General features: G+C 49.0%; 1 protein-coding gene and 1 pseudogene across 1 annotated transcript in view; both read left to right on the forward strand.

The window, feature by feature from the left end:
• Nucleotides 1-19,617, forward strand: part of Pacs1 (phosphofurin acidic cluster sorting protein 1) — a 130,063-nt gene extending 110,446 nt beyond the window's left edge. The window contains exons 9-24 of the mRNA XM_021151452.3: nt 602-762; nt 1,055-1,148; nt 5,813-5,893; nt 8,133-8,248; nt 8,384-8,519; nt 9,414-9,518; nt 9,836-9,942; nt 10,574-10,728; nt 10,892-11,002; nt 11,534-11,636; nt 12,030-12,072; nt 13,886-13,928; nt 14,143-14,278; nt 16,250-16,476; nt 17,943-18,062; nt 18,157-19,617. Coding sequence (XP_021007111.1) covers nt 602-762; nt 1,055-1,148; nt 5,813-5,893; nt 8,133-8,248; nt 8,384-8,519; nt 9,414-9,518; nt 9,836-9,942; nt 10,574-10,728; nt 10,892-11,002; nt 11,534-11,636; nt 12,030-12,072; nt 13,886-13,928; nt 14,143-14,278; nt 16,250-16,476; nt 17,943-18,062; nt 18,157-18,272 — 1,854 coding nt within the window. The 3' untranslated portion in view covers nt 18,273-19,617. The remainder of the gene's footprint in view (nt 1-601; nt 763-1,054; nt 1,149-5,812; nt 5,894-8,132; nt 8,249-8,383; nt 8,520-9,413; nt 9,519-9,835; nt 9,943-10,573; nt 10,729-10,891; nt 11,003-11,533; nt 11,637-12,029; nt 12,073-13,885; nt 13,929-14,142; nt 14,279-16,249; nt 16,477-17,942; nt 18,063-18,156) is intronic.
• A 255-nt stretch (nt 19,618-19,872) lies between these two features.
• LOC110285362 (heterogeneous nuclear ribonucleoprotein F-like) lies at nt 19,873-21,539 on the forward strand (annotated as a pseudogene).
• The last annotated feature ends 3,820 nt before the right edge of the window (nt 21,540-25,359 follow it).

Raw genomic sequence — 25,359 nt, forward strand, 5'->3', positions numbered from 1 at the left:
TGAGTCTCTGATAAGGGTAGCAGTGAAAGATTTAGCTATTGTTTAATTTGTCCTCATATCCCAAGGGCAGTTACAGTGAACAACATCCCAAGTGTGATATATCCTCATTGATCACCTCTGGGTAGAAATCCCTAGACCCTGGAGGTCCCTAAGTAAACTAAAAGTGAGTAAAGATAGAAAATGTTGAGAAAGTGTTTTTGTCTCACTGTGGGCTGCAAATAAAGTAGCTTACACCTGAATTTAAAGGACAGAGCAGGAAATGGGCTAGGCTACCAGATTGGGTTTTCTTGTATGAGTCCCTGGGAGGCACGCCAGCACTTTGTCTTCCCCCCTGGTGCAGGCCCTGGTTTGGATATTGATCGTAACTGAGGGAGAAAGTAGCCCCACCATGTCCCTGCTCTCAGAGTCTGACCATATAAGGTCACGAAGGTTACTCGAGTACTCGCACTCTGTTAGTCTAGAGGGACAGTGCTGCGTGTCCCTCTAGAGGGAACATTGAGAGCACCAATTGACAGATGGCCTAGGAGACAGGACTTGCTCATCTAACCACAAGTGTTAATAGGGAGACCTCCAGACTCATAGATGTTTGTTTTGCTTACAGGTGGGCTTTGGGCTAGAACACGTGTCCCGGGAGCAGATTCGGGAAGTGGAGGAGGACCTGGATGAACTGTACGACAGTCTAGAGATGTACAACCCCAGCGACAGTGGCCCCGAGATGGAGGAAACAGAAAGCATCCTCAGCACTCCAAAGCCCAAGCTCAAGTGAGGCCCAGAGCTCCTCCCAGGCCACCTCCCAAGCTCCCCTTCCCTCCATCATTATGTCCTTTGCATCCTCTCTCATTCACTCAGAGGATTGTAGCTTTTCATCATCTCCATGACAAGAGTCCTGATAGGAGTCTCTGCAGATCCCTTGACCAACTCCATAGCGTGCTACCCAGCCAGTGTCTGCGAAGCCTGAGTTGCTGCTGAGCCTTGAGTGCTGGTTCACTCAGCCTTGGGAGCTGCTCTCTGAGCTGCAGTCACCACTGACAGCCACTGTGCTTCTTTGCTGCAGGCCCTTCTTTGAGGGGATGTCTCAGTCCAGCTCACAGACGGAGATTGGCAGTCTCAACAGCAAGGGCAGCCTCGGGAAAGACACCACCAGTCCTGTGAGCAGAACGATGGTGAAAAGGGTTGGGAGAGGGACCTGCTGTATTTGGGTTCTCACTTCGTGACCTCTGCTTCTCTTAAATGTCACTCCTTTGGGGACCTACAAAGTATCTGCAGTCTTCCTCCTCTGAGCCCTGCCTGGGAGCTTAGCAATCCAGAAATAAAGTATCCTTTTCTGCTCCAGCCTAGCCTGGAGGCATTCTTCCTGCCTGCCTTCAGGCTACAAAAAGAATCAGGTATAAAAGGACAAAGTGATCTGTCCAGGAAACAGGGGAGAGCAATACCGTGGAAGAATGTACTGTTTAGTGAGTAGGTTTCAGTCTGCCTGCTGAGCAGGAGAGCTGTCTGCTATGGCTCCTAGCAGCTGGTCCTAGACAGAAGCCTGTAGCTGTCAAGCCCTCCTCAGCCTTGGAGAAAGAAGCTGTTCATACCTTTGCCCACAACTAAAGGCAAACAGTCACCATATATAGTTTTAGAACCGAGCTATGATGTGCTATTTAGAGCCATATTTTTCTGTTAATGAAGAAACTGATATCTCCAGTTCTTGCCGTTCTGGCATCAAATGAGGCATAATAATGTGCTCCCAGGGGAGAATACACGTCTTACTCTGCAGTGGCTATTAACTGTGAGGAGACGAGCTGGTGGTGCCAGGCACTCCATCTGTCCAAAGCAGTCTCTGGCTGGCCAGGCTCCTGTCCTCTGTGTGTGTGCCTTCTTCTGGGGCATCTCAGCGACCTTTCTTCCTTCTGCCACCAGATGGAGCTGTCTCCCAGCTTATCTGTTTATTAAAGAACAGCTGGCTGCCAAGCCCACCTAGAACTGTACCACAGTGAGGAAGTGAAAGAAGGAAAACCATGGCCCATGCTAAAACTTGCCCTTGGAGAAGCGTCAGCCTGCGGCTTGCAGATCCGCCTTCCCAGCACCTTTCAAGCAGGTTCATAGTGGTCGAGAACCAAAGAGGCAGCGTTAAGTGTGCTGCTAATATTGGGGCATGACTCAGAACAGCTTTTCCTCACAGAGACCTGCCAGATGACTACAGAAAGTCTCTGTTCTTGTGGATAAATAATTGACCACTAGAGCACTCAGTACCATCTGTGGGAAGAACCCCAGAGCCTGCTAAAGGGAAGGTGATTGCACTGTGCTCTGTGAGTGATGAGCAGTGTGCTACTGTGACAGAGTATTCATAAGGTGTTAACCAAGCCAGTGGCCATGAAGCAGTAAGCATAGAGTGTGGCATACGTGAGTGCTCAGTAAATGTTCATGACCACTAAATGAGTCAGAGGAGCTGTTTAATATGGGGGAAAGGTGCTTCTGCATCGGCAGAAGTTGACTATGTACCTTGTTTGATGAGCCCCTTATTTGGCAAAAACAAACAAGGAAGCCACTTTTAATCCCAGCAGAGGTGGATCTTTGTAAGTTGGGGGCCAGCCTGGTCTACTTACTGAGGCCCTAGCTCAAACAAGGAAACAGAAAGCCTTCAACTGTAAGGGGTGAGTTTTCCAGAGTGAATCTTAACTCCATCTTCCCGCTGACTTGCTTCTTCTCAAGGCTGTTTCCTCATCTGCAACGCCTACATGGAAAACGTGTTCTCTAAAAAGCTATGTGGGAACGCTGTGAGATCCTGTGGGTCAGACTTAAGCAGCGTGTGCTGACTGATAGGCCTACTGAAGTACAGTTCTTTAGCACATCCCATTTTAGAGTTCCAAAACTGACAGACCATGAGTGTCTTCTGCGCAAGTCCTTCAATGCTAGTTCCCTTGGCCAGACGTCAAATCCGCTTTGTCGTCTCCCTGCTGAGATTTCTATTTTGAAGAGCCCATATGTCTGGGTGTGGGTGTAGAACTGTGGAATCCTTTTGATGGTAGAGCAAGGCTGTGCTCTTAACGTGGAGAAAGAACTCAAGGTAGATTAGGAAAAGGTGTGAGTGCTGGGTCTAGGGGCTGTGCACTTGCTGTCCCACCTCCAGAGCCCCTCATCCCCGTGGCTAAGCATGTTTCAGGATCGGGTCTCACTAGGTAGCTCTGGCTGTTCTTCTGGAGCTTACAGTGTAGACCAGGCTGGCCTAGAGCTTACGGAGATCCGCCTGCCCTGCACCCTGGAGTGCTGGGGTTAAAGGCGTGTGCCACCATGCCTCTTTCTGTGGCACAGGGAATAGAACCCGGGCTTTGAACTAAGGAATCGACCAGTGAGCTATGTCACCAATCTTGCTAATGTATTTTCTTTCTTTTCTTAAATTTTACTTTGTGTATGAGTGTTTTGTCTGTGTGTATGTATCCATGTGTGCCTGGTGCCCACAGAAGTCTGAAAAGGGTGTAGGATCTCCTAGAACTGGAGTCACACATAGCTGTGAGCAGCACGTGGTGTCAGGAGCCGACCCTGAGCAACTGCAAGAACAGCAAATGCTCTTAACCCTTGAGCCAGTTCTCAAGACTTGTGGGGTTTCTTAATCTCCCACTCTTAGGCTCCAAACTCTTAGCGGATTCACTTTATTACTACAGAAAGAAAGGATTTCTGCTGATGCACATTGTAGCAGTTGTTGAGTTTTCAACTCTTGAGACTCAAACACACAGTCACAACATAATTTGGTTCTCTGTGCTGGTAAAGCCTGACAGTGCCTCAGGACCCCCACCCAAGCTGTAGTCAGCCAAAGCAGAAGTCTGAAGCTGTGACAGTCGCCCTTCTCCTCCGGGCAGAGGCAGCGCCAAAAGTGTTAGGGATTAGTACTTCCCCTAACATGCCAAGGTCATTGAGCTACAGTGCACCCAGCCCAGCCCCGCCCTGCCCTGCCCTTCAGGTATATTGGAGCAGGAACAAAAATTTCAGGAGTCCTGAGTTTGTTCCGGTTCTTCTTTGTCACGTGCCCTTAATGCAGCTCCTATAGAAGTGGGGAAGTGGATGTCCCCAGAAGCTTCCATACTGCCATGAAGACAACTCTGTAGCTGTCTCAGGGTTGACAGTCATGCAACCTTGAAGCCACCCAGTGGAAGTTCTTGCTGAACCCCCCAGAGTGAGCTTCCACCCTAGGTCCAACCAAGCAGGGCTTTTCTGGATTCTAGACTGTTAATATTGGTTAGTCTGTGTGATGTAAATAGACTAAACACGCACTCTGGAGGCAGCCTGTTCTGTGTGGCTGTGAGTCGTTACACTGGTCATGCCATTTCAAGCTCTGATGTTACTGCCTCTAGCTCAGGTGTGTCAGATATGTCTTGCAGATGGTTTTAAGCTGTGGTTCTCCACAAGGGATGGTCTGCCTCTCAGAAGACATTTGTCATTGGTTTGAGAAATTTTAGCCCAACAGGAAGGGCTACTACTAGCATCTAGAGAGTCAAAGACAAACTGGGGACACAGTTGGTGGAGCCCTAAATGTTACTCCAGGTGGAAACACCCTGGCTTTTAGTATAGCATAGGGAGGGTTTTCCTTGTCGGTTAGTTCACCCAGTGGCATCCTGAATTAGCCTGCCATTTCCAGTTATGTATATTTTACAAAGAGAAAAAAAAAACTTTGAGTAGTTGAGATTAAATGAGATACCCTGAATATCTTCTTCACCCTTTGGTTCCATAGAAGAAAGAAATTCTCTGGGGCCAGTGCCTCCCTGACTCCTGTACCCTATTGCCCATAACTGGCTGTGATGCTTGTCTGGCCAGATTATTAGCAAATATGAATGATCTTGTTTGTCCATCTGTGTCTGCCTAATAAACTCTTCACGTTTATGAGAAGTGCTAATAAGACAGTGGAGAATTAATTCACGCCTGACAGATTCATATGGGACTTTTTTTTTTTTTTTTTTTTTTTTTTTGCTTAATATATTGTTAGAGGAACCATTTTCTGGATGCACCTACCAAGCAAAGGCATTTAACTACTGTTGATGTCTTTAGTCTCAAAGTGAAAGTCTGAAACTGTGAGAGTCTCCCTTAAGCAGAGACAGTGCCATGTCTTCTTGATGCAAAAGTGTTCAGATCTTATAGATGCAACAGAAAACCACCTAACATCGAGCCCCTTCGCCCTAGCAACATAGCTGAGAGTCAGAATGTCTGGCTCTGAACCAGGTGTGGTAGCACATGCCTTTTGTCCTGTACTCAGGAGGCAGACAAGTGACCTATTGAGTTTTGAGGCTAGCCTGGTCTACCAGAGCAAGCTCCAGAACAGCCAGGTCTACACAGCAAAACTTTGCCTAGAAAAACCAAAAAACAAACGAGTGGAGTTTTTAGTTCTGCACCCTGTGTATCATTTACATAATGGGTTTTTTTTAATTGTTGTTATGTATAGGCTAGAAAAGGTATTGAATCCCCTTGAACTGGAGTTACAGGTGTCGTGGGCTACCTGACCTGACGGGGGTGCTGGAAATCAAACCCAGCAAGTTCTCAGCCAGTGATTACTAAGCTGTCTTGCCAATCCATACTTGATTGTTTCCTGAAACAAACTGGCCTTTCTAAGGCTGAGTTTTCACAAAAACCACCTCACACACACACGCACACACACGCACACACACACCCTTCAAAAGGTGAAAGCCCTAAAGGCTGTATGAGGTTGAAGATAAAGTAAAAGTATTTTAAGCTTCTGGGGAGACCTAATAAACTAGAATGCTAGTCACTTGGATTATGGAGGATGGTGATGGTGATGATGGTGATGATGGTGATGGTGATGATTTTGATGATTTTGCAGATGGAATTGGCTGCTTTAGAAAAAGTCAAATCTACTTGGATTAAAAACCAAGATGACAGCTTGACTGAAACAGACACTTTAGTAAGTATGGTTTTGTCTCTTGCCTTGATCACTTCAGGTTGTCTTTGTACCTTTAAAAACATAGGGAAAGCCAGGTAAAATAGTGCTCACCTGCAATCAAGGGCACAGGCTGGGGGCAGGGAGGTGGATCTTTGCCTAATGAAACACTGTTGATTGATAGATAGACAGACAGACTTGTTCACATTCAGAGAGACAGACAGGAGAGAAGAGATTCATTTTAGAAACATGTTCAGGAAACCTTGAAATGTTGCCTTAAATCTGTGACTTGTGAATGTCCTGTGTTTCCTGTCCCCTGAAATCCTTACCCTTGGAATGGAACCCATCTTAGCAATCAGGTCCTCTCCCAGATTAGTAAACTAGAAATGTCCCCATTCTGCCCTAAGTAGAACTGACCAAATGCTACTTTGTATTTTTTTACTGTCACCCTCATTTACTTCTGAAAGACGATGTCCAATGTCTGGCCCTGGAGAGCCACTCCTTCCCCGACTCTGTTGCCTTATCAGTATTCAGGAAGCTAGTGGCAGTAAGTCTCTGAGGGACGCTGGTCAGCTTCTCCTCCAGGAGATGCTAGAGCTGGCTGGGAGTGCAAGCCACACCACAGGAAGTAGAACTGAACCAGCTGGGTACTGCCTCCTAAGCCTTTTAACTGTTCCTGTGCACCTGCTATGCTGAACACAGAGACGACATCACCTGTGCAAACCTGGACAAGGCTGGATGGAGGTCCTGGGATGAGAGGTTCTCTGAGTTGGCCACACTCATGGAGTACCTGGAAATGTGCCCAGTGGCACAGGGAGCTAGACATTAGAGGGGAACTTTACAAAGTAGATTTTGTCTGGGACAATCACATGGCAAGACCTTTTAGTGGTTGAATTGAATCCAGTAGTATTTAGGCTTATGTTTTCTATCATAACTAACCACTGCATTGCTCATCTTGAAAACAACAAAGCATTGGGTCTATCCAAGACTAAGCCCTACTGCACCATTACGTCATCACTTCGTTGTTGAAATAAACTCCTCTTTCCCCATTGCTACACATGACCAGTACAGTGATCTGTCCAAAGTGAAATTTCAGTTACATCACTTCCTGATTCTGACTCTCCAGTGACTGACCAAATCTCAGACTGAATCTTAACTCAGTGTCCAAGAGAGAAGGCAGATACCCAAAGCATACATACATAGCATACACACACACACACACACACACACACACACACACACATACATACATACACACACACATAGCATACACACACATAGCACACATAGCATACACACACACATACATACACACATAGCACACATGCCATAGGATTTTCTTACCCATGTGGAGGTCAGGATACTTAGTAACTGTGGGAGTGGAAAGAAACAAGTGATGGTTCAGGTGTGTGGCGTGTTCTGTCTTGATCCAGCTAATGGGCTCTGGGGCTCTGTTTATATTAAAATTTAGTTCAGGCTAGGGATGTAGCTCAGTGGTAGACTTTTTTTCTAGTATGTTTGAGGTCTTGGGTTCCATCCCCAGCCATACATATTCAGAGTTGGAGTAGGGAAATCACTCAGTTTGACAGAGTACTTGCTTAACATTCATAAAGCTGGATGTAGTAGCACGTGCCTATCGTCCCAGCATACAGGAGGCAGTATAGAGTAGAGGCAGGAGGATCAGGAGCTCAGAGCCAGACTAGGATACATATGACCATGTCTCAATCAAGGTTTTTAAATCAAGTTTGTATTTTAGATTTGAGTACTTTGTAAAAGTTACTCCTCAAGGAATGGATGCTTAAAAATATTGAAGGGTAGGCAGGAAGATGTCAGTAGGTAATCAGGCTCTGGTGTACTTGGAAAGCAGTGCTTGGAGAGGTGGGGGAGTGACTGGGGAAAGAGTCCCAGGGATGGCGGAGCCTCAAGGCCCCCTGCAGCAGGGTGGAGCCTTTGGTGCAGTCTGAGTCACATCCTGGTGTGACTATCATTGTACTTTGGGAAGACACCCTGGTCCGAGCCGAGCCGAGCCGAGCCGCAGCACTGTCTGAAGAAGGCAAGGCAAAGCTCTGACCCAGAGGGTGAGAGGAAGATGGGCCTGAGAGAGCCAAGGAAGATGGGGTTGACGGGAGCACATGGCATCAACAGGGGTGTGATCAGCAGACTAGAGCCCTGTGCTCCCACTCAGCATGCTTCCAGGGCTCTGTGGAGACTCCTGCAGTTATCAAGTAAGAGGTAATATTTTTTGCCACCTTTCTTGTGGCAGGAAATCACTGACCAGGACATGTTTGGAGATGTGAGCACAAGTCTGGTTGTACCAGAAAAAGTCAAAACTCCTATGAAGTCCAGCAAAGCTGATCTGCAGGGCTCCGCCTCTCCCAGGTACCCCAGTGAGGAAGGACACAGGCAGCTGACCCTGCCGCCATACTCAGTACCAGCTACATATTACGGGGAGTGGTGGGGCTGATGTGGCTTTGGGGTTGAAATGGCTATTAACCCCATTCTTGCTACCATCAGCAAGGTGGAAGGAACACACACACCTCGACAGAAGAGGAGCACTCCCCTGAAGGAGCGACAGCTCTCCAAGCCCTTGAGTGAGAGAACCAACAGCTCTGACAGTGAGCGCTCTCCTGACCTGGGCCACACCACACAGGTAATCTCCGGTTCCTGCAAGATCAGGTCCCCTTTCTTGGATTTCAGTCTGTTTCTCTGACAGCTGTGTGGAGAAGAAGGAGGGATGTTAGCTCCTTTCTGGGATACCCAAGTTAGAGACGTTATCTCACTTGTTATCCTCTGCTGTGTGGAATTTGGGGACCAGTTGAGTGGTGATGAACAGGGACAGGGACAGGAACAAGAACTGTTAGCATTGCTCCCCTGCCAATGTGCTGTGGTTATTCCAAGCTCTTTTTAAGCTACTCTCAACCTTGAGGGTAGTTGGAGAAGATGTGAGCACAAACCAGATCTGAGGAGAGTGTCCGCACTGTGACACTGGCATCAATCAGAGCCAGGCCAAGAAGCCACCCGAGCTGGTTACTGTGCTTCTAAAGTTGAGCAGACAAGTTTATCTGATAAGTGTTAAGGAAGGACAAGGTTGGGGCCGTCACAGAGCTGCACGTGAGCCTGAGGCTAGAGTAGCCCAGCACCTGGGGTGAGGCATTGCCCTTCTGCCTGATCACTGATCTTGAAACAACCTTCGTTCCCGGGACAGTGCCCTCTGCCCTTCCCTTCCCCTTCTCCACTGCCCTCGCCCTCGCTGCCCTCTCCAAGCAGCAGCTCACTCTCGGCTCTCAGTCCCTAACCACCATGCTACCTTGGAGCCACGCCCTTCACATGATGCCTCTGCTTCCCAGCTCCACGGGTTCTCCCCAGAACAACCGCTGCCGTGACTTTATGCCTGGTGTGTTAGTGTATTCTCCAAGGACACTGATCTTCCTCCCTATCTCCATTTTAGTTTGATCAATGGGAAACTGTCTCCACAGATCTTAGTTACCTTTGTGCCAGATGTCCTGTCTATTCCCACCTGCCCAACCAACACTTGTTCCTACAGATTCCAAGAAAGGTGGTATACGACCAACTGAATCAGATCCTGGTGTCCGATGCAGCCCTCCCTGAAAATGTCATCCTGGTGAACACCACAGACTGGCAGGGCCAGGTAGAGCATTGAGGGTCAAGGGGTAGTGGGTCTACAGATGTTCCCAGTGTGTGGCCTGAAACAGCACACAGGGAGACAGGAGAGTGACTTCATCTGCCATCTATGTCAGCCTCATAGACCTTGGTTCCAAGGATGCCTGGACATGGGCATTTGGAACCCTTAATCCTCCTCATCCCACAGTCAGCATGTTTCCATGGGGTCTGACACATAACCTGAAGAGGACAGGTGCTCTGCAGCTCCATCTGGGCCTTGCCTGCCTTCTCAGCATCTGTGGGGAGTGGTGTAGCTCACCTGTGTCCCTGCCTTTCCCCCTCCAGTACGTGGCTGAATTGCTTCAAGACCAGAGGAAGCCTGTGGTATGCACCTGCTCAACAGTGGAGGTCCAGGCCGTGCTGTCCGCCCTTCTCACTAGGATTCAGCGCTAGTAAGGCTTTGCTTCTTAGGGTGTTTTGTCTCTCTCTCCTGTCTCATCCTCCCATCTGGCTTCTAGTGATGGTGATACGCTTAGGCTAGGAAGTCGCAGCTCTAATTTATACTTGGAGACAGAGCCTGCAGCAATGCTCTATGCCACTAGTAGAATATCAGCTCCTGAAACTTCTGCTCCCACCACTTCCACACCCTGGACTCATGCCTCACTTAGACTTGCTTCATCTTTCTCCTAAATCTAAGACAAAGAAGAGAGTACAGGGTTCTGAAAATATCTTATATTCCTTCCCTCTATGGTAACGTGTTGCTTGTTAATGGAGAGCCTATGTTTACCTCTCCAGGATCACCTTAGAGAGACCTGGTATTCCCTGTCACGTGACAGCAAGGAGATTCAAGGTGTCTGGGTCTGGGCTAATTCCAGGCCTCACAAGCAGCACTTCCAACTTCCTGTTAGCTTCTGCCTTCTCCAAAGACACCTGCCTGCCCCCTTGAGCAGCCTCCCTGTATCATTTTATTTCTTGGCATGCTTCCCCTGTGGCCTTTGGAATGCATGAAGTCAGAGCTTGAGGCCTACCCTGAGCAGGATGCTGAGACCTAATATGGTGTGTGTACACCCCCTCTCTTACCAGCTGCAACTGCAACTCATCCATGCCGAGGCCGGTCAAGGTGGCAGCTGTGGGCAGCCAGAGCTACCTGAGCTCCATCCTCCGTTTTTTTGTCAAGTCCCTTGCCAGCAAGACCCCAGACTGGCTGGGTTACATGCGCTTCCTCATCATCCCCCTAGGTAATGTCTGGCAGCATTCAGGAGACCTCTGTTAGCAGACCTGCTTCCTACAGCAAGGATGGGAATTAGTCAGGGAAACTAAAGGCTGGACCACGGCTGGGGATAGCTGCTCCCTCTACTCTACCCACTAACACTTCACTTTCTCTGGTTTTCCCTGTGCCAGGTTCTCATCCAGTGGCCAAATACTTGGGCTCAGTAGATAGTAGATATAGCAGCACCTTTCTTGACTCTGCCTGGAGAGACCTATTCAGTCGCTCAGAGCCTCCAGTGTCAGGTAAGGACCCCTAGTAGGAACCTCCGAGCAGTGAGGCTCTAGTCCCCAGCGCAGCTCAAGCGCATGAGGAGCAACCTGCTTCCTGTTCCTGTAGCCCCAGCTATTGCCCACTGTGCAGATCCCCTTCCCAGGGGACGGTCATTAATGGAGGTGTGCCCTGTGTGGCCCTCTCTGCAGGAGAGGTTCTGCAGCCAAAAGTAAGCTCAGAGTGGCTGGGATGTGGGCCAGCTCTGCTTATAGAGATGACATAGGCAATAGACAGTGCCACTGATCAAGCTCTTGTTGAGTGAGTGACACTGTACCAGCAGGTATTGCCATTCCACGCACTGGTGATGCTAGCTAGCATCAGAGTCCAGCTCAGGGAAGAGAGGACTGTGCTTTGCTTTATGATTCCTTTAAGTCATGGCCAACAGGATCTTAGAGTCCTTTCTTCACTTCAGCTCTGAGGGTCTTGGCTTGGGACTCAGGAGGACCTCTCTGAGGAGCTATAGGGCTACTGAAATAGACACATTCCTCCTGGCTTTTCTGCAGAGCCACTGGATGTGGTGGGTCGTGTGATGCAGTATGTCAATGGAGCTACCACAACACACCAGCTGCCTGTGGCTGAAGCCATGTTGACCTGCAGGCATAAGTTGTAAGTCTAACATTAGGAGTTTTCTAAAAACAGATTGGGTAGGTTAGAGGAACCTTGAGTTCTTTGATTTTTCACATTTTGTTTTTCACCATTCCATTTCCTGTCAGAGAGGCCCTAAAGGATGTGCATGCCTCCATGCCTGTGCCTTCTCCTGCAGAGGCACCAGTTGTTGTCCTCACTGGTGACTGAAATCAGATGGCAAGTATGAGCAGAGCTGTTTGCACAGCATGCTCTCTGCCTCTGTTCTGCACTCCACTCTGTCTTCAATGAGTGGCCACCCTGCAATGTGACAGAAAGTGGTAGCCGTGTGTTCTGGAGCCCACTGAGCAGGATACAGTGTGGGAAGCTTCTTTCTTCAGCCCACTGACTGTAAATCTTTCCTGTATCCCACAGCCCTGATGAGGACTCCTACCAGAAGTTCATCCCCTTCATTGGCGTATGTACTTGCTTCCCCCTTCTGACCCCAGAATCCTGGCCCCTTACTTCCCCTCTATACAAGAAAATGCTATGTGTGCTGGCATACACCATTAAACCCAGAACTCTGGAGGCAGAGGCAGTAGGATGTCTGTAGCTAAACTTGAACTTGTGATCCTCCTGCCTCAGCTTCCTAAATGCTAGGCTTACAGAGGGGCATCCTTTCCCAAATCGAGAGCTACCCCAGATTAGTTACCGGGTTCTCCTGTTTATTGTGCCAAGCCCTGAACTTGGGGCCTTGGACTGCTGAAGCTTATCCCACAGTGTAGCTGGTCCAGGTTCAGGGAGGAGGAAGTGGCCTCAGAAATAGTGAAACGTGGCATTTCTCACAAGTCCAAAACCAGCTACCTCACAGGGTAGACTTGGAGGAAGAGCCTCTCTGTTGCAAGTGTATATATTAGTGAATTCGTGAAATTGGAGTAAATTTATCTCAGAATAAAGCAAGATCCTCATGGATGCCTTTGGGGTCAAGTGTATTGGACTTTGGTATTCTTCACTTAGCAATGACATGATCTCAGGAGCCTTGGAATTCAAGAAGCCAGAGCACTCTACAGAGGGCTGAAAACTGGTAATTCCATTCAGAAGGCATTCTGATTTCCTTTCAGAGTTGACTTTTGTCTCCTGTGATCTTGAAGATCTCTCAGAATCTTTACAGGGAAGAGCTAAGCAGACCTGTTTTAACTGTTCCTACTTTGGAAGGGTGTCCTGAGTGATCTCATCTGGGGAAATGAGCAGGCTTCCTCCAGCCACCTAGCCAGTCACTGCCTACTTAGCCTCTGGAAAGCTCCCATTGCTGCATGGCAGTCCAGAGCCCCAGCTCCCACACAGGCTGGCAGTATAGCTACTGCCTTCATGGAACTAGGGATATGAGAACACTCTCTGTGCTCTCAAAGTAAGTGACATTAAAGAAAAAAATATTCCAGCGGCCACAGTTCAGTGACACAGCACATACATAAGACCCTGGGTTCTACTTGCAGCATCCAAAAAGAAAAAATTAACCACAAGATCTAGCAGCTTGCCAAACTGCCAGGGGAGTTAGGGAGATGATAGCTGTATCCAGGAAGGCCCAGGATATCACCTGGACCCACCCCACAGGTACCACCTGAGAAGGGCACATAGCATTTGCTGCAGACACCCCAGCCCAGCCCAGTCCTGAGCCTCCAGCCCAACTATTCTGCTGGATGGGCTGGCTCAGGTGCCGGGACACCTGTCATTTAGAACACAGTCTACAGTAACCAAGTGTTTCTAGCTGTATTTTTTTTTCCGGCCACTGGAGGGCACCTTCCATCTTCTCCAGAATTCGTGAGACATACCTCCAAGGGTACTTCAGATTCCAGGAAGTAGGAAGTGGGAAAGCTGTAGCTACACCTTCAGCAGTTCCCTTGTCTTGACACAGAGCCTAGACACCCTTGAGATATACTTATTCCAAAGCCAATATGGCTTTAGAAGAAATGAGATCAGGACAGTGCCTTCAAAGTTGGCTCTGCCATAGTCCCCAGAGAAGGGCTACCAAGTCTCATGGGCCTACCTCACAGGACTGGGCTTCTTCCTTTAGTGTTATGGTTCCAGGGATGGAGACCAGACCTCTTTATATCACCAAACCCACACAGTAGCCTTTCTTTTTAAGTTGTCGGCTGTTTCAGACATGTAGAGATTTTTTAGTCATTGACAAAACACCATGTAGTTATGGTTGTACTGCTGGCCACGTGTTGGTTATAGATGGATTGGGGCTTGCTACCCTGACAGAGGACCTAACAAAAGTCCCATCTCTACAGGTTGTGAAAGTGGGCCTTGTTGAAGACTCGCCCTCCACTGCAGGTAAACTAGAGTGCTTTGCTTCTCTGAGTGAAATCATACTTTCCCAGCACTCTGTGCTGTAATTGGCTGAATGTGCTCAAGGACGCAGTTGAGCGGGGAGGTCTGGGTCATTCCTCTGAGAAGACCCTGGGGCCCACTGAAAGGAAGCATACCTCCTGCCACCAGCAGGTCAGGGGTGACTGCCTCTGGCCAACTGTGTTTGTCCCTTTGACAGGTGATGGGGACGATTCACCTGTGGTCAGCCTTACTGTGCCCTCCACATCACCACCCTCAAGCTCAGGCCTGAGCCGAGATGCCACAGCTACCCCTCCCTCATCCCCATCCATGAGCAGTGCCCTCGCCATCGTGGGGTAAGGTTCCTCCCCAAGCTGATTCCCTCCCCAGGCCCGGCATAGCCATGCTGGGTGGGAGCACTGGCTTAGGTAGAGTCCAGAGATGGTCGTAAGGCAGGGGAGACATTGAAAGAAGGTTTAGTGCAGTTTGATTCTTCTTGCTTTGTCTAGCCTTCATCACTGTAGGGTCAGCTGTGCCTGTATTGACATAGTGGCTCTAGCGGGCTGTTAAAGTATTGTTCAGGTAGCTTCTAATAGAGCCTCCTAGGGCAGTGGTTCTCAACTTGTGAGTCACAGGGGTTGCCTAAGACCATCAGAACGTATAGGTATTAGGCAGGCAGCGGTGGTGCATGCCCTTTAATCCCAGGTCTTGAGAGGAAGAGGCAGGCAGATATCTGTAAGTTTGATGCCAGCCTAGTCTATAGAGTGAGTTCCAGGATATCCAGGGCTACACAAAAAAAACAGTCTCAAAAAAGCAAACAAAACCAAAAGAACCCACAGATATTTATGTTACAGTAGCAGAACTATACTTATGAAGTAGCAGCAAAAATAATTTTATGGTTGGGGGTCACCACAACATAAGAAGCTGTATTAAAGGGTAGCAGCATTAGAAAGGCTGAGAGTCACTGTCCTCGGGACGCCTAGGTCAAGTGGAACCATCCTGTGTGCACTATGGTGACTTTGGCAGGTTACTGAGCTTCAGTTTTCTGCTGTGTGTGCAGGTGATATGACCACCTCACAGGAATATTGTCAGTTCTGAGTGGCAACAGTGTCAGTGTGGGACATGCTTCAGAGTGGCACCCTCTGTGTACCTGCCTGATGGGAGCCCCTGGAGCTATAGCAGCTAATGGCTCAGGTCCAGGTTGGGCCTGCAGTGCTGAGATGACAAAGACCTTGTCACTGAGATTGCTGGGAGTGGTGGAAGGGAGAATGTTTCTTTACAATCTCAGGTACCTAAGGTTCAGGGAGATAGCCAACAAGCTCGTTTTCTGCCATGTCTGTGGGAGCGCTAGAGAAGGTGTCGTGAGGGCAGAGGACAAAGACTTTCAGGCAAGAAAAGCTAGGTGTGGCCAGGCACAGAGAACAGCATCTTCACTCTTCTGTCTTCACCATCTCCCCCTCTTCACCTCACAGCTCAAGAGGGGGCCGTTGCCAGTGGCTTTTCAGAAGTGCCCATGACAGTATCGTAACTTTTGAGGAAGGCGTGGGCCCTAGAGCTAGTGTTCAGCCCTTCTCCTCCTCATATTTCCAGTCATGGTCTTCTGCTGTCGTGGAAGAGACAGTTTAGGAATGCAGCCACACTCTGCCTCAGCAATCTAGTACTTTTAAGCTTGCAGGAAGCCTGTTTTCTCCCATTTTTTCATCCACTACATGAAAGGCTTCTATCCAGCTTGGATTTGAGGACTGGGGCCAACCCCTACCTTGACCTCTTTTCTCATCCAATTTAAACTTGTTTTTTAATGGAGCCACCAAAATGAGGCAGAAGGAAAAGTCAGATGACTTTCATAGCCCGGGTACCTATTGTGTCTGACGCCTCCTTTCAAGAAAACACTCCATTTTCCCCAGGAGCTAAAATTATCACTGAGCTAAAAGTGCCATACAAAAGCAAAGGTGCAGGGTGGCATCCCTTTGGCTGCCAAGGCGTCCTTGAAGCCATGGTGCTGTCTTAGCCCCTGCTCCCTGCTTTGCTCGCCAGACAGCTGCCTGCTTTGGGCCTGGGCTTGTTTGCTTGCGTGTGTGCACACTCTTTCACAAAGCTTTCTCTTCTTCCCTTGATTTATGAGTTTTGATTTCCTTACTGTGACTTGGGCTTTTATCTTCTTCTGTCTTTGTTCTCAGATTCTGTGTGACTGGAGGAAGCAGAGCCAGCTGGCTAGCCTTTTTCTCTATTTCCTGCTCCCAAAGGCAGTCTCTCCCATCCCTCATTGGGCTTATGTGGTTAGTCACTGAAGTCAAAGCCAACATTTTGTTTCTATTTCATTTCTCCAGGAGCCCAAATAGTCCATATGGGGATGTGATTGGTCTCCAGGTGGACTACTGGCTGGGCCACCCTGGGGAGCGAAGGAGAGAAGGTGATAAGAGGGACGCCAGTTCAAAGAATACCCTCAAGAGTGTCTTCCGCTCAGTGCAGGTTTCTCGCCTGCCACATGCAGGGGAAGCCCAGCTTTCTGGCACCATGGCAATGACTGTGGTCACCAAAGAGAAGAACAAGAAAGGTAGGCCAGGGAAGACACCAGACCAGCAGGCCTCACTGGCCTCCCCTCCAAACCCCTGTCCTAGGCAGGGCCTGGGCCACAATCTGCGTCTGGATAAGATACGTGCATTAGTATGCAGATCTTGAGGCTAGCCTAGGGTCCAACAGGCAGTTGTATATCAGCTAGAGAAGTCCACTGCCTTCAGGGTGAGTACGGAATGAAGAGGGCCACCTTCATGTTCCTCCTCCAGGAATGGAAGCCATTCCAGGGAAGTTTCAAGAGCAAAAGATATGACCACTTTTTAAAAATAAGGAGCTAAGCTGGGCGTGGTGGCGCATGCCTTTAATCCCAGCACTCGGGAGGCAGAGGCAGGCGGATTTCTGAGTTCGAGGCCAGCCTGGTCTACAGAGTGAGTTCTGGGACAGCCAGGACTACACAGAGAAACCCTGTCTCAAAAAAACAAAAAAACAAAACAACAACAACAACAACAAATGAGCTAAGCATAGCAGTACATATCAATAATCCCAGCATTTTGGAAGCTCGGGCAGGAAAATTAAAAGTTTAAGGCCATGAGATCCTACCTCAAAATAATCACCCATACCGGGCTGGAGAGACACCTCAGCGGGTAAGAGCACTGACTGCTCTTCCAAAGGTCCTGAGTTCAAGTCCCAGCAATCACGTGGTGGCTCACAACCATCCGTAATGAGATTTGTACTTACATATAATAAATCAATCTTTAAAAAAAAAATCACCCATACCCCAAAAAGAGGGGCAAATGCAGATAAAGGGGTAGTTAGAGCATCGAAGGCAGAGTTGCAGAGGAGTTGTCGGACCTGTGGTCCAAGAGAGTGAAACAAGAATTCCTACCAGACCATTGCTTGGGTGGTAACCATTTGGAACACTGTAGCTCCAGATGTGTACCTGCAGCATATGTCCTTTGTGACCCCAAATCTGCCCTACAGGAGCTCCCAGGAAGTTGTGCCTCTTCCCTTCAGAGTTCTCCCAGGGCCCAAACCAGGCCTGCAGCCAAGCCCACCACTGGCATAGGGACCTGCTATCAGCCATCAGCTCAGCAGGGACCCTACCCTACTTCCCAGAGTAGATAGACACAGCTTGAATTATTCCCACATCTGGGGCAGAGGTAGTACAAACATCTGCCACTTTTATCACCCAGCCACTGCTTTGGTGACCCGGACAAGGAGGCAGCCCTGCCCCAAGGTGCCCAGGTGCTCCCCCAGGAGGGACTTTGGAGCCCATCTGGCCCCAGAGCTTCACTGTACAGATGCTGAGGAGCCCCAGCCAAAGTGAAGCATCATAGGCAAAGTGGCCCAGGGCCCAGGAGTTCAGAGCTCCTCTTGGCCAGGGCCAGGAAGCATGGGGAACAGTTACCTCCCCAGCCCCAGCAAGAAGGAAGCAGATGGGGCTGGAGGCAGGGGCTGAGGTGGGATTGTGGCTGTTTCCCAACTCTCTTGACACATGTTTTACAGTGCCCACTATCTTCCTGAGCAAGAAGCCCCGGGAAAAGGAGGTGGATTCTAAGAGCCAGGTCATCGAGGGCATCAGCCGCCTCATCTGTTCTGCAAAGCAGCAGCAAACCATGCTGAGAGGTGAGATGGTAGTGGTCGCAGGGTGAGGAAGGGAGCCACATCCTCCCTGAGGGTTTTAGCTAACCCTTGACCTTTCTCTTCCCTATCACCCCAGTGTCCATCGATGGAGTTGAGTGGAGTGACATCAAGTTCTTCCAGCTGGCAGCCCAGTGGCCAACTCATGTCAAGCACTTTCCAGTGGGACTCTTCAGTGGCAGCAAGACCACCTGAGACCCTGCCTCCCAACCACTCCCTCCTGGCACTGCCACCCAGCCTCACCACCTGCAGGCAGGGGAAGGCCAGCAAGCCCCAGCCCAGCCTCCCTTTCTCAGCACTGGGGCTTGTCTCTACACACCCAGTCCTGAAGGACACTGCCACTGGGGATACAGCCCTCCCCTCTCACTGTCCAGCCCATCTCTGGACTACCCTTCCTCCTGTTCCAGGCCCAGAGCTGGGTGGTCCTGACTCTGGTGTCCATAATCCCTGTAATTGAATACTCTGGGCCTTCCTTCACCTCACTCACCCCTGCAGCACTGGTACCCTTTCTGGAAATGAAAAACCTGGAGTTCTGGTACACAGTGAGACAGCCCAGCACCCTACATAGCCTGGCCACCCGGCTCTGCATTTCCAAGGCTCTGTTGCCTGGTGTACTCCCCCTGCCTTCCTCCAGCAGGGCTGGGGCCTCCTACCCTTCCTGTGACCTCACCTGCCGCGCAACTTCCCAGTAGGGGAAATGAGGCTGGCACCTGGGCATCCTGGTATTTCTGGGATTGAAGGGGCCTTCCCAGTCTCTCCCATGCATGATTTCCTGGCATCTCAAATCGCTTGGATGTCCTGTGTTTTGTGTGTGTTTTAGTTGTTTGGGTAACTTGTCCTGTGCACAGGTCCTTGAGGCTCCTCCCTCTGCCTCCCAGCCTCCCACCTAAGATTGCTCTGTGGCTTCATGAGGTAGGAGACAGCAAACCCACCCCTCAACATACACACACTATCTGTGACTCTTACCCAGTCACATGTCTCCCTTTTCCTGTGTCAGCTTGTGTCCCCATCCCTGCTCTGTCTTCCCAATTCTGTCATGGCAGGGCAGCAGAAAGAGGCCCATCTCTACCAGGTCTCCCTCCAGCAGCCTCCTTCCCTCTCTCAGCCATGGATGGGTCCCAGATCTATCTCAGCCTCCTCATCAGTGTCTTCATGAGAGGCTGAGAACACGTGACAGAGCTAACCCAGCCTCCATGCCCTCTGGCACTTCAGAGCTTCTCTGTTGCCCTCTCACTGCTTCCTAGCAGTGTGGCACAGAACTGCACTGGGAACATAGTTTTGGCGTTCTTCACACCCAAGACTCTTCAGCCCTTCCCGCTGCCGGCCCAACTGTCCAGAGTGTCTCTTGGGCCTGAGAATAAGTGGGGTGGGAAGACTGGGGCCATGTTGGGTTTTTTCATTCAATAAACTGGTGATTTCTTACCAACTGCCTTGGACTTCTGCCCCTCACTCTGTCACTACAACCATCCACCCTTAGCAGAAGTGACTCCACTCGGAACAAGCCAGAGGCACAGGTAGAAAGAAGTATACTTGTGTTCCTCTGTTGTGGAAACAGGCTTGAAGGTGGCTGCCCAGAATGAAACAATCAGAAGGGTGGGTGCTGTTCCCATGTCAGAGCCTCTTTTTCCCCAGAACCCACCATCCTCAAACTTGCCTCCCAAGGCAGGGTCATGCTCCTCCCTTCGGAGTCCAAGTGGTCTTTGCTGGTCAAGGCTGGTGGGTGCTTAAAACCTGGATCCATGGTCCACTGCCTGAGGCTCTGCACCATCACCATCTTGCTTCCTTCCAGCTCCCTGCATCTCCTGCATCTTCCTGAAGGTTGAGAACAAAAAGAAGATGCACCTGGACTTTCCCAGGAACCCTCTGCATTTTTAAGGCATTGGGTGGAGTTGGGGTTCATAAGCCCGGTTCCTTATTGAAAATAAAAGTCATTCCTACCTTCCTCCCATAGTAAACTTGTTATCTTCCATTAAGTGTTTCCTACAGAAGGCATCTGTGGTGGTTCTTTAAGGGTATGGCTCTATGACTCTGCCTGGCCTAGGACTTGTTATATAGACCCACTTGCCTCTTGTCTTCTGACTGCTGGGACTAAAGCTACAAAAAATTGCCCAAGCTTGTGTGACATCAGCCCTGTCAAGTGTCCATGATGCTGGGCCCTGAGGGAGGTGAAGGCTATGTGGTCAAACTCCATGGCCTACCATAGCCCTGCTCAATTGAGAATGTAAAAAACTTCCTCTCCAGCTGCACAATTCATGATGGGGGTCACAGGTGTTCGTTTCATTTATACTAGAGAAGGCAGGCAGAGTGGTGAGGCTTTTGTTGAACTTGAATCAGATGGTGTAAAATTGGCTCTGAAAAAAGACAGGAAAAGCATGGGACACCAGTATAAGTTTAAGTTCTGTGTTTAAGTCACACAGAACCGAGATGGATTGGGTGTTGAAGCACAGAGGTCCAAACAGCGTCAACAGTGCCAATGATGGCTTTGTGAGCCTTCAGGGACTCCCATTTGGATGCACAAAGAAAGAAATTGTTCAGTTCTTCTCGGGGTTGGAAATTGTGCCAAACAGGATCACACTACCTGTGGACCCAGAAGGCAAGATTACAGGGGAGGCCTTCACTCAGTTTGCCTCACAAGAGTTAGCTGAGAAAGCTTTAGGGAAGCACAAGGAGAGAATAGGGCACAGGTATATTGAAGTGTTCATGAGCAGTCAGGAGGAAGTTAGGTCATACTCAGAACCACCTCTGAAGTTTATGTCTGTGCAGAGGCCTGGGCCTTAGGACAGGCCTGGCACAGCCGGGAGGTACACTGGCATTGTGAAACAGGCAAGCCTGGATAGGATGAGGTCTGGTGCCTACGGTGCGGGCTATGAAGACTACAGTGCCCTCAGTGATGGCTATGGCTTCACCACTGACCGGTGTGGGAGAGACCTCAGCTATTGTCTCAGGAATGTATGACCACAGATATGGAGACAGCGAGTTCACAGTGCAGAGCACCACCGGCCACTGCGTTCACATGAGAGGGTGCCCTACAAAGCAACGGAGAACCACATTTACAACTTCTTCTCTCCACTCAACCGTGTGAGAGTCCATATTGAGATTGGTCCTGATGGGAGAGTGATGCGGAAGCTGATGTTGAGTTTGCAACTCTTGAAGAAGCAGTGGCAGCTATGTCCAAGGACAGGACCAACATGTAGCACAGATACATAGAACTCTTCCTGAATTCAACAACAGGGGCTAGCAGTGGGGCTTAGAGCAGCCAGGTGATGCAGGACATGGGTGTGTCAGCTGCCCAAGCAACTTACAGTGGCCTGGAGAGCCAGTCAGTGAGTGGCTGTTACAGGGCCAGGTACCGTGGTCAGAACAGTATGGGTGAATATGATTAGTATTGTAGGAACATTTGAGTTATTTCAATCAGAAAATTTCATAGGCAGCCAATAAGCAAGAGCAGTTTATAGCTCTAGAGAAAGCTGGGGGACCCACTTTGTACCATGAGTTTGTGAAATCTGGATTAAAAAACTATCTCTTCAAAAATAAATAAATAAATAAACAAGCAAACCTGGGTTCATCTGTTGAGTTTATTTTCCTGTTAGTCCTTGACCTGAAATGGGAACCGGTCATAGCCAGTGTCCTAGTCTTGCTTCCTGTTGCTGTGATGAAATACCATGACAACAGCAACTTGAGGAAGCAAAGGTTTACTTGGCTCACCGTTCCAGGTCACAGTCCACCATTTCAGGAAAATCAAGGCAACGGGAACTTGATGCAGCTATAGTCACCTATAGTTCAGAGCAGAGGGCAGTGTTTGGGTCCTCTTCAGTGCAAGACTCTTCCCACAAAATGCTGCTGCCCACAGTGGGCTGGTCTTCCCACAGCCAACCTAATCGAAACAATCCCTTCTAGGTGATTCTAGATTGTGAGATGGCGGCATTTAAAACTAGCCACCACTATCAGTGTCCTGGGTGCAGACTTCCCTACACTCTCAGGGGCCTAGACACAGAGCCACACTAGAGGTGTCAGCGATGAAGCAGAACAGACTGTCAGTTAACTTCAGATGTTATAGTTTGTGTCGAGAAGTTCTGTTCTGAAAACTCCAGAGCCCACTCAGGTGAATGACAAGCTTTCTAGGCTAATGGTAATTAATGGCACTGAACTCTGGAGGCCGACCCAGAAGGCCGCGAGTGCTGGGAACGGGCATCAGACTGTGTCAGGTGAGACAGTGGGGAGAGCACTTTGCCGTGACCCCCGAAACCCACCTCAAGTGGAAGGTGAGAATTGACTTCACAGAGTTGATCCCTGACCTCCACAGAGCTCTGTGAACAAGGCAGGCCCATGAGCAGAATCCATTAACAGAGCAGCTGTCACTTCACTCCGGGCTGTCCTCCTTATAGTCCAGGCGGAAGTCTCCTGGGTATGTTTGATTTAAATTAGTAATCCCTTCCTCCCTCGGCCCTTAATCTGCTCAGGCAAGGACCACTTTCTTCCTGCCTTTCTCCCTGGCCTCCCTCAGCACCTAGCCGGAGAAACAGGAACTTGGGCTCTTGCCTATACCTCCTCTCCCCTTCCTAGACCCTGAATGCATTCACTGAGGTCCAGTGACCTTTCCTGCCCCCTCTTCTGAAGGAACTTCAAGAATCAACAAGCTCAGCCCTAAGGGCCTCACAAATAGTCACAGCTGCTCTTATAAGGATGACACTAAAGTTCTACAGCAGCCTTTATGCAAATCAGTCACAGAAGACACCTGATGCTCATCGTTTTCTTATAGGCCATGGAGGAACGGGGCAGAGGAAGACTTTGGAGCCAAGAGGGGGAACAAAGGTGTGCAGAAATGTTTTCTCCTGCAAGCAGGATACAACAGTGCTGGCTTAGGCCTTGAGACAGCTCTGCCAATCGCTGGGGAAGCACAACAGTCGCAGGTTATCATCTAAGGACTGAGTGCGTTTTGATGTGACGGTAGAAGCCCTATCTAGCCCTCACCAACTGGACACTGGCTTTTATTACATTTAGAGGGGAGTGTGAAGCCCAGGCATGGAGACCAGAAGACACCTTGCAGGAGATGTTCTTACACCACAAAATCATCTGGCTTGGCAGCAAGCCCCTCTTGAGTGCTCTATCTGCATGTACACCTATATGCCAGAAGAGGGCATCAGTACTCACAGATAGTTATGAGTCACCATGTGGTTGCTGGGACTTGAACTCAGAACCTCTGGAAGAGCAGACAGTGTTCTTAACCACTGAGCCATTTCTCCAGCCCCTAACTTTTGTTTGTAATCTCAGAAGAGCTAGTACAGGGTGGTTGCTTAGCCTGCCCTGTTACCCATATTGCAAACATGTTCATTTGCATAATTCATCATTATTAATCCATGTCTGAATTTTATGCATATTTCCTTTATTCCCCTCTGATATATCTTGTCCATTCCTGAAGCCCTTCCAGAATGCCAGTCTACATGTAGTTACTGTTTTCTTGGGTTTGTCTGAGTTGTGATATGCCTCCGATTTTATATCTATTTTTTTTTATGACCCTAACTTTTGTTTGTTTTCTGAGCAGGGTTGCTCTGTGTGTAGGTAGCCCTGGCTGTCCTAGAACTCACTCTGTAGACCATGCTAGCCTCAAATTCAGGAGTTTGCCTGCCTCCCAAGTACTGGGACTAAAGGTGTGCACTACCATTGTCCAGCAACCCTAACATTTTTTGTTGGGTTGTTGTTGCTGTTGCTTTTGTGGTACTGGGAATGGAACCCAAGACCCTACATATACTGAGCAAGTGCTCTTCTACTGAGCAGCATTACCAAACGTTTCTAAATATTTTCTTTTATTATTTTTAATTATATGTTTGCGTGAATGTACGCCACATGTGTGTGAATACCCATGGAGGCCGGAAGAGAGCATCAGATCTCCTACAGCTGGAGTTACAGCCGGTTGTGAGCCACTCAACTTGGGTGCTGGGAAGTGAACTCAAGTCCTGCAAAAGCAGTCAGCATTCTTAGCCACTGAGGCATCTCTAGTTCCAGTAAACCCAGTCTTAACCTTGGCAGCTTGGAGGAATACAAGTCAAGTATTTTGTAGATTCTCAGTTGGAGTTTGTTCTGACTAGTTTTATGTCGACCTAAGTAGAGTCATTTAGGAAGAGGGACACTCAATTGAGAAACTGGCTCCACAAAATTTGCCTGCTGGCAAGACTATAGGGCATTTTCCTAGTGATTGGTGTGGGAGGGCCCAGCACACTGCGCGAGAGGCCACCTTGGGCAGGTCTTCCTGGATAGTGTAAAGCTATGCTGAGCAAGCCATCAGCAAGCAATGGCTCTGCGTCAGTTTCTGCTCCCAGGTTCCTGCTATAAGTTCCTGATATGAATGATGGACTATAAGCTGTCAGGTGAAACAAACCCTTTTACTTTTGGTCATGATATCTTATCATAGCAATAGAATCCGTAACTAATATGAGATCTGTCTGATGTGGTTTTTTATGGCTAGATTAGAAGAAGGGCATCAGGTGTGCAAGTGCTAGGACTTTCCAAAGCATGGCTGTCCGTGTGCTGCTGCTTCTGACAGTGACCTTGCTCCCTGGCTAAGGCAGGGATTCCTCCCTGTAAAGCTGCGTCCACGCTGTCTCCAAACAGACTAATTTGGGGGTAGGTGGGTTTTGCTTGTTTTGTTTTCTATGATTTATGTGTAAGAGTGTCTTGTCTGCATTATGTGTGTGTACCATGTTTGTGCCTGGTGCCTGCAGAGGCTAGAAGAGGGCATTGCATCCTCTGGAACTGGAGTTGCAGATGGTTATGAACCACTACGTGAGTGTTGGGGACTGAACCCTGATCCTATGTGCAAACACCAAACGCCCTTAACTGCTGAGTCAACTTTTCAGCTCCTGTTTTGTTTGCTTGTTTGGGTGTATTTTTATTTATTTTGTATGTACATGCATATATATCTGCTTGTGGACACTCATATGCAATGACACACAAGTAGAAGCAGAGCCGGGCAGTGGTGGCACATGCCTTTAATCGGAGCACTTGGGAAGCAGGGGCAGGCAGATTCCTGAGTTTGAGGCCAGCCTGGTCTACAAAGTGAGTTCCAGGACAGCCAGGGCTACACAGAGAAACCCTGTCTCAAGAAACAAACAAACAAAAACAAAAAACAAAACTAGTAGAGGCAGAACTTCCAGAAACCTGTTCTGTCCTTCCACATTATGGGTCCCAGGGGTCAAGTGCAGGTCATCGGGCTTTTACCAGCTGAGCCACTCATCTGCCCCAATTTAATAATGTGTGTGTGTGTGTGTTATTTTAGAGAGTGTGT

Source organism: Mus caroli, unplaced genomic scaffold, assembly GCF_978045245.1.
Source record: "Mus caroli unplaced genomic scaffold, Mus_caroli_1 scaffold_20, whole genome shotgun sequence".
Taxonomy (NCBI): Eukaryota; Metazoa; Chordata; class Mammalia; order Rodentia; family Muridae; genus Mus; species Mus caroli.